Genomic DNA, 16,557 nt, shown 5'->3' with positions numbered 1-16,557 from the left:
ACATGCAATCCCTCTCTCCATAAATCTATCTACGGACTAATCTACTTTATTTCTGTAGGCACCACTCCCCATCTAAGTACCTCCAGTTCACTCTCCGCTGATGAATAGCAATCAAGTGCCGCTTGTAGGTGAAAATGTCACACAAACTGATATTTACATTTTAGTCATTATCCCAACCCTCATGACGGACTCATGCGATCCTATTCTGTGGCACAGGGATACTTTGAGGTTATAGAGGCGGCTTTTTCATAACCAGCGTGTGCATCCTCTCTTGACTATCCCTCATCAAAGTAGAGCCATTGTATTCATTTTTTGAATAGAAGAGATGCTTGTTGCATGACACTGGTTGCAGGATGGCAAAATGAAACTGCCTCCCCGCTGTGTTTCAGTGCCTTTTTTTTTTATTTCTTATGAGACTGTCTTTAAGTAAAAATGCGAGTACCTTCTTGAAAACCGTGCAATGTAGTTCAAGGTGCTGCTTTTGTTAAAGCTTAAATCCTTTTGCACAATATGTTTACATTATTTGGTCTCTTTAAAGCAGAACTACGCAGGTTAAGTATGTGTGCCAGTGTGGATACAACTCCTTCCCCTCATGATCCTTCATCCAGGTAATTGCAGCAAATATTTGAGTTTTAAACCCCTGCTGCACGAAACTGGGCAGGTAACATTACCATCAAAGCTGTGGTAGACCTCAGGGGAAACTGTGCAGATCAACTTGTTTACCATTAGGGAATTCAGTTGCACCTTCACGAGTGTGTCAGGAAAGAAATGACACCTTCAGGCAACATCTAGTGTAAATACAGGTTTATTAGGGATGAAAATGTTCCATGATAAACAAAAGAAGGGGAAAAAACACATTCACAGTACATTTCATCATTTTATTTCCTTAACATGGTGCATTGAAACGTTGTACAACTTCACAAACCCATTGTTGCTCTGCACAAATATGATGCCGCTTTACAAAAATACTCTCCTTAAGAAAAAAAAAAACCAAAAAGGTATTAGGGGGCATATTGGTAAATTTTTCAAGATTTTCCAACTCTCTTAATTTGATCAATACCTCATAAATGACGACAAGCTACAAATATTGAGCCAACTTTTCAATCTAATAGTCGCTAAGGACTGCAATTGCTTGTGTTAATTGACATGTAAGAACAATAACCCCTCATGAACACTAATGACATCTGCAGCTCTACACTAGCACAACATACAGTAAATTCGCCAGCAGCAAACTGAGGTCTGATGGTTTAAAAATGCAATGTGAACACAAAACAGAAGGCAATTGGTCATGTTTTAGGATGTAAGACTAGTTGATGGAAGTTGACTGGTCCGTTAGACATCCTGTGGTAGATTCAGTAAAAGGTGATTGGTCTGATGAAGGTCCTATGAAAAGCTATTGGTCATTTTATGGAGAGGTAGGATAGTTGTCATGGTCAACGTATCAGGTCCCAGGATAACTAACTTCTTACAGTACTTGTAAAACTGTTAAATATGACAAAGGCTGCTGACATGTCACCTCATGGGCTGTTATTCCTCAAACCATGTACCACGTTTCTTTGTAAATCATTTACTGTATCATGACCATAAAAACTCAGAGTAGGTGAAGTGAAAACAAGGAGGTGTTAGGTGTTTTTAGTTTGATTGACTCGGCTGAATAAGGACAAGTGTAGAGTAGGAGTTACTGTCAATTTGTCAGTGACCTTTCTTGAACAAGTCAAGGGTTATACAGCAGCCAAACTGTCTATATTTGCGCCGTAGACTGTCGAGGTTGAGTGTAAATGGGGAATGTTTGGCACAAGTTTATGTTTATGGCAAATGTTGGGCTTTAACAAAAGAGAGGGAAAAGAAAAGATCCTGATCCTGAGACAAATCCTCAGTCAATAATGAACAATTCATGTATTCTGAAATGTGGTGAGAAAATATAATTTAAAAAACTGCATTGTTGTTTTAGACTCTTCACACAGATGTCAGGTTAACATCTGGCCCTACTTTACAAACAGTGATCCTTCATTTCCCTCTAGAGCAAGAATGAGGACACACATATTGGAGTGGATGAGCCACATTCACTTGTACAAAAAAAAACAAAAAAAACCTTCTTTACCGCAAAACGCCAATGGCTAACATCACATGTACTGTAACATCTGAACCACACAGGAAGATGGGACACACTTGGGTCAAAAACATCATCAAACCCATTCAACTATCAGAGCTACATGAGTGTTTGTACTGTCTTTACTAGCATTACTGGGCAGCTGTGGTCTCAATTGTAAAGGCCACATCCATTTGTTTTTATTGTATTAAATGCTTGATAGAGAAGGTTTGAATGGATTTTTTTTAAATCTGCTTTTGGATCCATGTGTGATTGCTGCACTAGCGGCATGGGTGGAGGCCACAAGACGCACTCAAGGGAAAAGAAAAAAAGCAAATGGCGTGACTAGGTTCATCTGGCTGGCTATGGCTTCTAAAACGTGATCACGTAGACCTTGTCTGGGCTTATGATAATTATTAGACCGAATACAAAAATCTCCCAATACAGTATAAAACTTGGACTGAAAGAACTTTACAAAAATGTTGCACTATTCTGCTTTTTTTCTTTAACTTGTACAGAAAAGAAGGTATTGAGAGAAGTCATGGTGTCTGGCATAAGCAGTTCAGCAAATAGATCTATATAAAAGGGAACGTTAATTGCCTTACTATAACAAAAACAAACTCTGTAGCGAAAGATTGGCGGGGACTCTTTACAGTGTGGAAAAATGTTAGTGCCTCTTTCTCTCTGATGGTTCACCTTTATAAAACTGCTTTTGTTACGTATTCACTCCAATTCATCTAAAATTTTCCTTTTAACGACTTTTTCCTAAAAATATCTTAACAATGAACTTTAACATATCTAACATCTCAATGCATCTGCATTTCTGATTTTTGTTTTACATTAATATAGGTGTCTAATAATAAGATGACACTCTATCAGGTGTTCCAGAGATTATACAAAGCACTTGATCTAATTGACGTACCCTTCCTTAATATCTAGAAATAAAAGAAATGTCACAGAGAGAAAATATCTGTATTTAAGTACATTACCACAGTGGGAGCACTATACAAAACTATAGTATCTGCATTGCCTGGCTCCTACTGCACATGCGCCTTTTTATTTATTTATTTTCTATTTTTATTTTTTTTACTACAAACCTTTTCTTTTATTTATAGATCATAGGAAGGGATTGCCAATTATTTTTTCCTTTACAATCATCTTTGCTGACTTGATTTGAGTCACAGTCAGAAAAAGATGATCTTAATGCTGAAATAATTTTGGAAAAAACTTTGCCTCATTGTCTTCTACCTCGCTCTCACTGACTGTGCTCTTTGTGGGGGTTTCTGTTTGGAGCAGAGCCGCCTTACTGGCTCTGGGACTCGCGGACCTTGGCTTGCAGGGCGTCACAAGTCTTCTTGGCGTCGCCTAGCAACATCGCAGTGTTGGGCTTGTAGAAGATGGGGTTGTCAACAGCTGCGTATCCCACACCCAGGGAACGTTTCATCACAACCACCTGAAAGGGAGGAGATGCAGTGCACACACAGATACACTCTCATTAGCTCCTGATTGGATGATTACAGATGACAGTACTCAAGCAGAAGCTTTCAAAAAAAAAAAATTTGAGGAGATGCAAATTCTGTCTAAACTATCCCAACTTTTCTAAAGTACAACAAGAAATTTCCCCTCATCCCTGCCATTATCTCCTCCTCAACGACCTCAAAGTCTGTTGACCTTACATGTAGAAATGTAGATGTAGATTTTTTCCTTTCAACTGGGATGCTTGAAATTTAAAAAAGCCATTTTTGTAAGTGGGCTTGAATTCCACCTTGGCTCAGATCTTACTAACAGCTGCTGCATTAACATATTTAACAAACCTGTTTTCATTTAAACCACTGAGTGTCAATCAGTTTGATATCTAATTACATAAAATGCCTTTGTAGTTTGTTTGGACAGTTAATTCAATATAGAAGTCTTTTAGTTGAGTTGGATTTGAGCAAAAGTCAAAAACTAGTAAATGTAAAAGTAGCTTATGTCGGTGTGTGTGCTCACATGACTCCTGCATGCATCACTGGACACTTATTAATGACTATATCAAAGCATTTGTGTGATTTCTCCGTGTCTCCGTGTGTTTCTATCCGTGCACCTGATCGTGTGTCTCTCTGTATCCATGTGTGTGTTGAGGTAGAATGTCTTCTTTGATTTCCCCAGGGGAAAGTGTGTGGAAACTAGTGGGAGCGCTGTATAAATCCCAGATCTCGGATCTGTGCCAGTGCGATGCTCTGAATGTCGTCATTCCGCAGCGACACAGGCACCACTAATAGGATCAGGATGGGACTGCACCTGGAACTGTGAGAATCTGTGTCTGTGCGTGCGTGTGTGTGTGTGTGTGTGTGTGTGTGTGAGAATGTGAGCATGCATTTCTTAAGGTTTGTGTGTGTCTTCAAAAGGAGGCCCCATATGGGTGGACTGTAACATTCAGTTGTGGCGATAAAAAGCAGTCCAGTTGTGGTAAAATCTTCCATTCCTCTTTATCTGTTTGGGCTTCGGGACGACCTTGTTTATCACACATTCATGTCCCAGATGTCTCACCTGCTTGGACTTCCAGACCTCCAGAACAGGCATACCAGCAATGATAGAGTTGGGGTCTTCCTGCGAGGCTGAATTCACTGTGTCATTGGCTCCGATCACCAGGACCAGGTCAGTCTCTGATTGGACACACAACGCATAAAATTACAAACTTTCTCTCCATGATTTCACATCGCATTTATCTGAACCCATTTTTGTCAACATTTGACTCTTTATTTCTAAAACGCAACCTTTGCCTCAGACTTCCCGTTATCTTTTTTAATTCGGTCATTTCTATAGCATCAAATTTCTATGCTACACTATAATGTTTGGTAGTCAACGACACTTTGTTCAGTTTATCCTCAAACTCAATTATGTCACGGTTTTTTAAAAAAAAAAAGTCACCGTCTATTTCATCAAACATGTGTCATGTCCTAGAATAACAGTGCCAACAAACATTTGAGTTCATTCAGTTATGGGAGAATGTGTTATCCTGTTTTTTGAGGATTGTGGTTATGACTAGTGAGTTACGGCTCATTTAGTCAGAGATGGTGCATGATGGGATCAATATTGTGGAGGAAGTTTCCCAAAATAGGTTTTTTTTATGCAACAAATGCAAATGGCAGAAAATCCAACATGATGAAAATTAGCGTGACCAGATGCAACAGATTTGGCTTTGACAGAAAAATCTCTGGAAAAATTAATTACTGTATGTTTCTACAACTAGTGGTTTCCATGTTACTGGCAAACACATAAAAAGTTTTTACTGTGAATCTGTCAGCCTCATTGCAATGATTTTTATTTGATGAACAGTGGGTGACATTTCAAACTAATCTGCAGCTAGTACGTCTCAGCATAAAGACTGAAAACAGGAGGGAAACGGTCTGGCTCGGTTCAAATAACATTACTTACAATTACAAACTAGCCGGCGCAAAATCAAACATATTGGGTGACAATAACTCTCAATGAAGGTCCGTAGACAGATGAGAAAGAGATTTGATCTCACCAGAGAAGTCCTCATTAATCTCTTCCATTTCCAGAACAATATCATATGGGACACCAGCTTCAGCCAACAGCACGTTGAGCTGACCAGGCATACGGCCAGCCACGGGGTGAATACCAAACCTGAGGGAACAAAAGGCTCATTTTCAGTGAACACTTGGTCACAGTCACTCATCTATAGACGGGGTTATTAGCCACCATTAACTTCAACCTGACCTTCCAATACCGAAAAGGGAGAGAGGAGATGCCTGACGTGCTTGGGGAGAGATCAAAATAAATGGAGTTGGGTGGAGGAGGAGACAATAAGATGGAGGTTTTAGACAATTGGAGCTGAGAGAAGTTTGTGATTATAGTCTGGTTACACACACGCTTCCCACTGCACTCTTCCACCATCTATTACTTGCTGTGCATGTGTGTGACTGGGTATACACAGCTCTCAAACTCAATTAGCCATGTCATGTAATCAAGATAGGAAATTAACACCAGCCACTGAATTCTAGTGGCTGGCTCTCCCTTTACCCTTCTAGCCACTCCGCCATGTGACCGACCACCATTTGGAGATTTATTTTCTATTTGTTGGGCGAGTTTAGGCGGACACAGGGTGCAGATGGCCTGTCGGTTCTGGGTTCTATTAGCGACTGTGGCTGCTGATTGAAAAAGTCAGTTTCTGTACTTCATGTTATTCCGTGCAGTCTGCAAGCACAGGGAGGACAGTGGGAAGATGCAGAAAGTGTGTTGTGCTTCCAAACTTCATACTGGTGATATATTGCAGTGTCCAAGGAAGAGGAATGAAATGGCAAGAAGCACATGAAGACCAAGAAGGAAGAGAAGATGTGTAGAGGGATTACAGAGGCAGGTATGAAGAATCACAAAATGGCAAAACGGAAGAAATGCATTCGAATTAGAAAGCAGAACAGAGCAAGAAATCAGGGTGAAGGAGGTTTTTCTCTTTTTCACTGACCACCCACTTTCCTCTAATCAAGTACAAATGCTCTAAGTAGCAGCAGCTGCAACAGCCAGGATCAAACGACTGAGGCAGGACAATTACACAAGCTTCCGCTGTACCTTTCCTTTCGTCTATTTCGCATTTCCTTTTTCCCATGCTTCTTTCGCACACAGGTCTCCTCCTATCTTTCCTATATCATCTTCATGTCATCCAGTCCAAAACCTCAACTCTTCTTTTCTGTCCTTCATGGTACAATAAACATCTTGTATTGGGCAATATTGTTGTCTTTATTTTTCCCCTCCTTAATCGACATGTACATCCATCTATGCTGTCCATCTATCCGTCTGTGTGTAGAGCTTTTTTGATTAAACAAATTCACATACACCAAATGTAAATCGCCCCTTTACCTGACTCTCTTGCCAGCATCTTTCAGCATCTTCACCAACTCAGCGATGGGGTACTGGGCCTTTGCAGCGCAGAGTCCATAACCTAAAAAAGGTTTGAAAAAACAAACCAAGAGGTAAGTTTGAGCTGATTTTACAGCCCAGTGCAGTCTACACAACTTTTGGAATGATTTGTTTGTTTGAGACAAACTTATGCGACAAAAACCCTGGTATCAGCATGGATGTCTCAACAGGCTTGTCCAGCACAGGTGGTGCTGAGACATGTCTCGACCTCAACATGAACTGTCCAAGACGCTATGACAGTTTTCAAACATGTTTGATTTTACTGTATCCAAAAACAAGATGTGTTTGAAGTTGGACCACCATAGAGACGAGTCTGATGCAGGAGTTGATTATCCAATGAGCTCGCAACAGGAAACCGGGGACAGGAAAGGGGGCGACAATGGTCACACACAGTTGACTGTATTATAGTCGAATATTGCTTTCATTTGCTCCAGTCGCGGATCTCTCTCTAGAACAGTGAGCTGAACTGTGAGATCAGTTTTATAATTTGTGCATCCCCACATCAACATGACAACAGCCTGGGGACCAAAAAAAATGTCATGTACAGCAGTGTGAGCAGAACAGCAAGACTTAAGGCCCCTGTTAACTGAGCAGCTTTGAGCTGGGCGACACCAGAGTTGACAATCGTGGCAGAGACATGGAAAACTTTGGTGGTAGATCACGCTGTGAGACGCGTCCACCTACGACCGGCTGGGAGCTTTGGCGAACGAAGACAAAATTATGAAAGTGGACCAAAAATTGCAACTTTAATGTGGTTCGATGATTATGTTGTTAATGTTGCAAGAGTGCAGAGAGAGATAGTACATGTCTGTGTCTTGACAGGAATACCACTTAAATATTAAACACATGGCCCGGATTCCAAAGAAATCCGTTAGAAGTGATTTTAAGTTGAGGTTAAAAACAAACAAACATAAAGGTGAGCGGTCCTAGAGTAGGTCTGTGAACTGGTTCTGGAGGAAGAAACTTACAAATGATTGATTGAATCTTTTGTGATTCATTTATTTCACTTAATCTCTTTCTGTAACTTTATTTTTTGTGACCTTGTACTTCCTGGGCTGTCTTCATGTCTTCCGAATAGATACCTTTCATTATTCATTTTTAATTCAACATTTACAATACATATAAAATCAAGTTACTTGCTACTTTTACTTACTTACCCTTAGTTGTAGATAGGTGGCAATGTTTTCTGTCTTCTTTTGTTTTGGATTTCTTTCATGTTTAATAAAGCTGGTGTGTGGTACTTGATTTTTATCACACCGTCACACACACACACAAACACACGTCAAACGGTCCAGCGGTGTTTACTAGCCTTGTCACAACAAGAAGTCAGAAACTGTCTTGTTACACACCAATCAAAATGACAAAGTTTCAAACTCAGCAGAGTGAAAAAAAAACCAAAACAAAAAAACCCTCTACAAGAAACATGGTTTGACTGTCTGCAGTACAGATCCATGATTTAATGGTTTTCACTCTTTTTTTTTCTCCTCTCCATCCCAAGTCTTTCATTCCTTGTGCTTCCAATATTCTCTGCGGAGTTTCTCCTATAAGAAAAACAAGTGGACCCAGACCATGGAGAGATGGGCCAGACGAAGCCAGGAAAACACTTATGTTTATCAGGCAGAGTCTTAACCGTTTCCACAGATGTCAATCAGGCAAAGTGACTGTGACGGCTTCAATTAGGTAGAATGGTCAAAATGGAAACAAGGGGACTGACTGAGAGCCGGCGCTGTGTAACAATACCAGTCTGACTACTGACGACTGCAGCCGAGAAAAGGATTAGGGCATTTGGACGGTATGTGTGGTGAAACTGATGTCATTAGCAAAATGTTACTTACACACACATTGGCTGATGTGATGTAATAACTTCATGTCATTTTCCTGTTCTCAGTACAGCAGAAAAAGGTTTCACTGAAATTTCAAGACTCAAGGTTTAGAGGCTTTGTGACGCCTTGACTGAGCGTCGAAGCCTCACCTCCTTCACTCAAATTATAAAATTACTCTCACAATTTGTTTCTTATTCTAATCCTCATATTAGCTCCGGTTTATGCTTTTCTTTAATTGTTCAAAGAAATGTGTAGCACTTTACTGTCCGTCTCATCTTGGTGTGGTGTTGTTTGTAGACCATTTTAAGAAAAGGCCCAAAAAACAAACTAACATTAATTTCCACTCCTTCATTTCTCCCACTCTTTCCAACTCCAAATTTCTATGGCCTGTTTTTGGTTTTAGCTGTCAGAGGTATTCCTCTTATTCTGTCTCAAAAAAGCAAAAAACAAAAGATGTTTTAACTACATTGGATGTAGCTTCATGGATTATTCTTTATTTTACTTTTTTTTTTTTTAACTCCTCTCTACCATGTGAGCACTTAAATTTTGCAATTCTTGTAAACTGCATTGTATACAGGCACTCAGCGCTGTGACTGGAATCACCAATTTGCAGGCTGGATGCCTTTAGTCTGTGTTTACATGTACCCACGCGAGTAAAACAACACTTTGGAACCGTGACTGGCTCACAACAGTCTGGTGAGATGACTGAACCGTCACTGGGCCACACAATGATGGTTTTAGGACAGCAGCTCGTAACGGTCCAAGACGGAGGTTCAGACACGTATTTAGAGTCAAATATTGAAAACGTGAAATGAAGAAAACCCATGTAGCTGGAACAAAGGCTGGACCCTTCGCTGTAACCCCAAAAAAGGAACTTGGAGCCAATTTTGAACGTAGCATTTGAATTGTCAACAAAAACCCAACATACCCTCACATCCTATCAAATTTTCCCTTGACCTTGCGTATATACACTGCACTGTAGAATGTCTATTTACCATGGACTGACGACCACACAGAAACCTGAGTGTGTGCGTGCCTGTATGTGTGTGTGTGTCCGCTCTACCATGACTTGTCAATTAGCCTAGCAAAATGGTGATGTAACACGGGTCAAGAAAAGGTTAAATAAACAGAACACACTTTGCGAATGCTGAAAAAAAAAAAGAAAAAAAAGAAAAGTGACTGGCAAAGTCAAAGTACCATGTTTTTCCACTCACGTTCAAGACCTCTGAAGAGTGTGTAGGAGTATGTGTGTGTTCTTGTATTTGTGCGTGTCTTACCTGGAGTGATGATTATGCTTTGGGCCTCTTTAATCATGTCGACGGTCTGATCCACGTTAACCTCGGTGTGTGTGCCTGTGATCTCCATGGGCTTTCCTGTACCGGTGGAGGACGTGCCGTAGCCTCCCAGGATCACATTAGCCAGTGAACGATTCATGGCCTGAGAGGGGAGACAAGATATTCTGTATTCCCTGTTTTATGATTACCTTAACCTTTGCTTAAACTTTGCTGATTTTTTACAGCAAATTGTGGAAAACTGGGGAAATTTGAAAGGGAAATTTCCTCTAGTAAAACACACATTTGAGAGCTGAGATTTTACTGAAATACAGGGACTATACTATCTTTCTATAATGATAAACTTAGAGTCCCTCCTAGTGGACAGGAGGGGAACAACCAGTGTGTGCTCATCTACTATCGCTCATCAAATGCTTTACTTTAGGATTTCAAACAGTGGTGCTGGGACATTTCAGTGGATTTTCTTCTTTAAACCGAGGCCGTGTTCCACTCACCACACACATAATGTATGACAAAATGGCTCCAGATGACCCGATGAGAGCTCCAACGATGGTCAACAGGTTGTTATTGAGCAAGAAGCCCTCAGCACACAGGGCCCAGCCTGAGTAACTGTTCAGCACGGTGATTACCACTGGCATGTCAGCACCTCCAATGGCTGCTGTCAAGGTTACACCCTGAAGGAGAGAAGAAGAAAACAGGAGACGAGTTTCATCTTCTGCTGTAATCACATTAGCCGTTTAATACAGCGATTAGAGCAGATTTAAAGGGCAGCTGTAAAGAAGAAGTGATCCGTAAAGAAGAAATGAAGAAAAATATAATGTATGAAAAAGAATTCTCCATCCATCACAACTGGGATTAGCCAGTTTAGTGATGTGCGCTTCATGTGAAATTCACTAGGACACCTTAAAGAAAAAAAAAGAAAAAATACACCCAACCAGTTCTCTTCCATGGGATTTGCACAGGTGCACGTCATGGATTGTTCTTGTTCATATAATGTTGGTTCATTTTTAGGAACTTGTTCAAGTGAAAGAACCCCCACACGCGGACAGTAGATGATACGTTACACTGTACTTTAAAGTCTGATTGGAGATCAGACATAGCTATTTTAAACTAATTCATATATAACTATAACTGAAATCATATCCATCCAACCTCTGGGGACACACTGATCATTTTTTTCTGGGACTGAGTCCAGCTGCTGATTTTCCCAGCAACACGTAGATATGCAGAGCAGCAGAAATGCTGAAACAGCAGCACGGCACTGTGTATATATCTTTTTCTCTTTATGGTAATTACATTAGTCTGTGCTCTCTGCTTTTGGCTGCTCTGCCTGGATTCACTTGATTATGATCTATTTTCAGAAACTGTACAACTCAATATCAGTAGAAAAACCTACCGAGGACTATAATATCTATACAGACTGGTTAACCATAATTCAACATAATCACTTTCCTTTCTTCTGATGACACAGTAAAAACTGATGATGACCTGTCATGATCAGCGGCCATTTGCCTGCTAGATGCGAAGTTAGGAGATTTTTGTTACATTTTCTTTTTTAATGTCTTCTACATAAAAATGCTTTTCTACTGACGTCAGTTACAATTACCTAAAGTAGAAATATCATTATTTTGCCACTTATGCAAGAGACTGATTAGCCATAGAGTATTTAATACTACCAAGAAGAAAACATCTACATTGTGCTGTTGACTGCGGACATCTTCATCTCTGACAAACTCTGTGGCACATTTTCAAAAGTTAAGCATGATTTAACAATGGCCGAGCCCAATATAATGAGTCGAATACAAGCAAGAACCTGGCAGATGTACAAAGTCAAGCCTGTTTGCCTCTATGGCAGCCAGACTATTTCCAGCTCTCTGCTCAACTCCGAACAAATTTCTGGGCAGCTACTGTTTCCTGTGCAAGAAGCCTCTTATTTGACTTTTTCAGTAAATCCCTTCTGTTGTCTCTTTTCTCACATATTACATCCTAGTCTGTCTCCAGCATTAAATTCTTCTGACTCTTTTATGCCTTTTCCCCTTCCTGATGTTTATTAAAAGTCTTTTACCAACATTCTTACATGTTCATTCTGTCAGCATGTAAGAAAAATCCAATCTGATTTTTCTCTTCAACGGCCTCAATGAGTGCAAAAACAGACTTTGGAAATATGAAGACACACGGCGTACCATGACGGCCGAGAGAGCGGAAACGGATCCGAGACAGGTGATGCCTGTGGTGTAGCTGGGATCCAGCATGTAGGGAATCATCCCACCAACGCTTCCTGCCATAAGAGTGGCGTTCAAAGCATGACGACCAGGGAGCATCAAGGGAGCACTGTTCAGCAGACCTGCACGACGAGAGAGGGAATGACGGGAAGACAAGGGAAAAGAGAAAATGATAGAGGTTAGGAATAAAAAACACCACTAATAACTGCAAATAAAGACATTCATTTATTATTCAGCTGTGAGCTTCTCATAGACAGGGGAAAAAAAATCTAAGCAGTAGATTTCATGTAGCATTTATCATTAGAGTTCTCCCTCAGCAGCCACCACTTGAGACTTGTCATTAACTGAAAGTCATGCTCATGCATAATTTGTCATTATGAAACACTTGCAGCCAACATGGAAATTACAGTGTGGCTGCCAGGACTGGTGCCAGCACATGAACCTGATGAACTCATTTTCTTTTCCATTTACATCAGGCGACAGCGGGTATGAAGCATCACATCTCCCCTTGTTGATAATTACAGTACGACCATCATCTGTCTGCAGCATTTTAAAATAAACATATACGACTAATCCTGTTATGAGTTTTTAAAGTTCATTCAATTAAAAAAAAAAAAACTATCACCATATCTATCTTGCAAGCATATAAAAGCAGTGTAGGCCTTCTCTTCACACTGGAAGTGTAAACGTTTGCTCTCTGTGTACGACTGTGCTTCTCACCTTGCAACTTGCCGTACGCCACCAAAGAGCCACTGAAAGTGATGCCACCAATGAAGGTGCCGAGGTATGCGACTATCTTGGTGAGGTTGGCTGCTGGGTCTGTGGCGAAGTGAGGGTACTCGATCATGTATTCAGCCACACAGGTGAGGACGGCAGCCAGCCCCACCAAGCTGTGGAAGGCAGCCACCAGCTGGGGCAGGTCAGTGATCTGGATCTTCTTAGCGATGGCCAGACCTACAGATACAACAAATACATAAAGTTCAGTGGTCCTGACACACTCTCTCACACACACACACACACACACACCAACACACACACACACACACACACACACACAGATAACATGCAAAACACTGGGACTGCTGGGAAGCGGGTCCATATGAAGGACCAGGTGTTGCTGCTGAGGCCTGTTTGGGAAAATTCCAAGTTTGTGAGTGGGTCAATGCCACGTGTGTGTGTGTGTGTGTGTGTGTGTGTGTGTGTGTGTGTGTGTGTGTGTGTGTGTGTATTACAGGAAACCTTGCCACTTTGCTACACTTGGCATTATTGTCTCTGTGGATAATTTAGTCTAGGTTTCAGCTTTGTTACTGGAAGAATTATCATTCAAATGATTAAGCTGTTGTGAGTGAGGGAGAGAAAGTGAGTAATGCATGATGCTGATCATTTCGACAAACCCCCTGGGTCTGATGGGGAGTTAGTCATGCTGCTTTTGATGTAAACATCACAGAGAGTCTCTGAGCTGACCACACCTGCTGCTTAATCTGGCCAAGCTTGGAATACATGCAAACATAAACACACACAAGGCTAAATCCATGTCCACTCATTTTCAGACAAGAGGTGTTCCATCTTCTGCAACACAATTCTGCAAGTCTCGAGAGTCTGCCTGCAAGTCTGCCTTCTCTTTCATTCGACGGAAATACACACAGACTCACCAGCAGTGCCACCTACAGCCATGGCTGCGCTCATCTGTGCCAGAAGCTCAGGACTCGGTTTGAGGGCACCCAGAGTGGCAACAACCCCCCCGGCGACTCCCATCATCCCCAAAGCGTTACCCAGACGGGCTGTTTTCTGGTTGGAAAGGCCGGCCAGGGCACCAACACAGCACAAACCTGAGCCCAAGTACATCATCTGGTGGGTGAGAGAGAGAGAGAGAGAGAGAGAGAGAGAGAGAGAACGGAAAAAAGGGGTTATAGACAAGGAGTGAGGGACCACACGATGAGGAAAAAAAGGCCAAATGATTCACTTGGAAGGTCCTGTACAACATCTGGGAAAACACAGAATACATTTGGAGGCTGATTAGCCAACTTTTACATGGTCATGGGCTGAGGGACTGAGAGAATGGTTTGTGTAGGAAACCACAGATACATGCTTGAACTAAACATATGGAGATGGCATAAACATCCTCTCACACCTGCTCAATGTTGTATCCAGACTGCAGAGCAGCAGCGTAGCCTCCGATGAAGATGCCTCCGGGAAGCAGATAGAGGTAGTTATGCTCTGGAGGATCAGTGGGACGCTTGAACATGTCCAACATCTTCTGTGTCACCAGGAAACCACCTGGGTGAGACATAGAGAGAGTGACTATACCTGCTCTTAAAGGTGCTTTACAGAACAAAAGGAATGGTAACACACAAAAAAATCCTTATTGATAAAAAAAATAAAGCAAGAAGCCAAAAAGAAAAAAAAGAGAGCAAGGGAGGACAAGGATGTAAAGACCGAGAGTCAAGGTGCCTGAAATAATTAATAATTTTAGACAACAGGTGTTTTAAAGCCAATCGCTAAAATCTGTTCCCAGGAGCAATAACCAATGTTAGGAATTTAATGACTCTATTTTATGTCAGTGTAAATATTTCAAGTAGAAAATATCAAAAGTGTCAACCTGGGAGCAGACAGTGTCTCACTGCTTTATAGGAGATCACTTTACTGTGTGTATGTCTGCCTTTTTCCCCTCTGGCATGATTATAGCCACGTGCACACACACATGCACCCATACATACACGGGTGAATCAGAGGCTAGCACCTGTTTCTTTTCAGTTCATGTAATTTTAGTCTTAGACTGTCCCAGTTAAAACATGTAATAACAATCTGACTACTATTATTGCAGGCCAATCTGTGTCAATATATTAATATGGAGGAATGTTCATGTATTTAAACAACGCAAAGCCAGTTTTCACTCATTTCTTTTGGTTATTTTTTCCCCCTCAGAATGGGTCTCCTGGCACTATATTTAGAAAGCTTGCAAAAATAAAAGCAAATCAGCAACACCATCATGAGGTCTAATAAAGTCCATCTGAAATCCCACCTAGTCATTCATTTTAGTAGTCAAAAATAATGTCAACATTATTTTTAAATTTACTGTTGATATTTTTACTATTGAAAGGAACAAAAAAATCCCTTATGGATATGTTAGAAATGCTATTTTTCTATCAAGCTATCTAACCTGCAAACTAGTATTAGCAGTGCACTTGGTGGCAGTTTGATTTTACAGTTTAATAGTTTAAGATTAAATGATTTTGATTTGATAGGCTAGAAAGTTCTCAATCTACGCAGATGCAGAACTAATGACTTCTCGACTGGTTTATGCACAGACAGGGGAAGCAATCATGAAACCCAGGAATACTACATATTACATTTCTCCCTTTAGTGTTATGATATTTTTCATGACATGTGGGCATGTGATGTTACAGAGCAGTTGTGTAATTTATGCGGTAACAAAAAAAACATAACGCAATTTATTTCAGTGGTAAAGAAATACATGTGCTGGTTCACGTCCACTGTATCGTTCTTTACAGGTCAATCATTGAATTGAACTGACTGTCTTAAGAACCGTTTCTTTTAAGCCACTTATAGTCAAAGTTACTGATAAGAATTAGCTAAATGAGTGGATGGAAGATGGAATCTAATGAGGCCTGGTAGCTCAAGATATTCAACACCCAGGTGTCTTCCATAGATTTCCACATTTTACGACTATGCAGACATGGAGGGAACAAGAAACTAAAAAATTCAGGGTCTGTTTTACTGGAGCTAGATTTCTCCATTGTGTTTCGTCACTTGCCATGGAATGTTTCTTTTTCTGTGCCGAGGGGATTATGGGTAATGTGGTGAGCCGCTTTGAAATGTCCGTGTGGAACTCAACCCATGGAGAACATCAAAACTGAAATCAAACAGTGGGAAAGAAACTAGGTATTTTCAATAAAAGCTGTGGAATTTTTGCTTTAGTTAAGGGACCTAAAAACACTAAAAAGTGGTGATGCCACAGAGCCTAAAGGGCTCGTGATTTGTAGCAGGATTCACAGCCTTTGCTTTGAACTTAAAACCCTGTGGCATCCTGCATCTCTCACACACAAAACTCCAATATGTTTCGGTGCAGCCTTAAAAAACTCACACAGACATTGGGCTGAACTGATCCATTATGCAAGTTAACTATTCATTTGCTTGCATCAAAGTCTCCCCTGGTGTCTAGCTGTCTGCTAATAAGAGAAATTAAAACT

At 40.8% G+C, this 16,557-nt stretch overlaps 1 protein-coding gene across 1 annotated transcript in view; it reads right to left on the bottom strand.

Annotated features, from left to right (window-relative positions):
* Positions 1-787: 787 nt before the first annotated feature.
* nnt (nicotinamide nucleotide transhydrogenase) overlaps positions 788-16,557 on the bottom strand; it is a 33,519-nt gene continuing 17,749 nt past the window's right edge. Inside the window, exons 13-22 of the mRNA XM_023401518.2 lie at positions 14,478-14,623; positions 13,999-14,194; positions 13,067-13,300; positions 12,308-12,468; positions 10,619-10,798; positions 10,110-10,269; positions 6,950-7,031; positions 5,601-5,719; positions 4,619-4,734; positions 788-3,542 (exon numbers count right to left, since the gene is read on the bottom strand). Of these exons, the coding sequence (XP_023257286.1) occupies positions 3,393-3,542; positions 4,619-4,734; positions 5,601-5,719; positions 6,950-7,031; positions 10,110-10,269; positions 10,619-10,798; positions 12,308-12,468; positions 13,067-13,300; positions 13,999-14,194; positions 14,478-14,623 (1,544 nt within the window). The 3' untranslated portion in view covers positions 788-3,392. The remainder of the gene's footprint in view (positions 3,543-4,618; positions 4,735-5,600; positions 5,720-6,949; positions 7,032-10,109; positions 10,270-10,618; positions 10,799-12,307; positions 12,469-13,066; positions 13,301-13,998; positions 14,195-14,477; positions 14,624-16,557) is intronic.

This window comes from Seriola lalandi, unplaced genomic scaffold, assembly GCF_002814215.2.
Source record: "Seriola lalandi dorsalis isolate HSWRI2012SDOR001 ecotype SW California unplaced genomic scaffold, Sedor1 jcf7180002053686, whole genome shotgun sequence".
Lineage (NCBI taxonomy): Eukaryota > Metazoa > Chordata > Actinopteri > Carangiformes > Carangidae > Seriola > Seriola lalandi.
The sequence above is the reverse complement of the archived record's forward strand: the minus strand, read 5'-3'. Positions and strand labels throughout refer to the sequence as shown.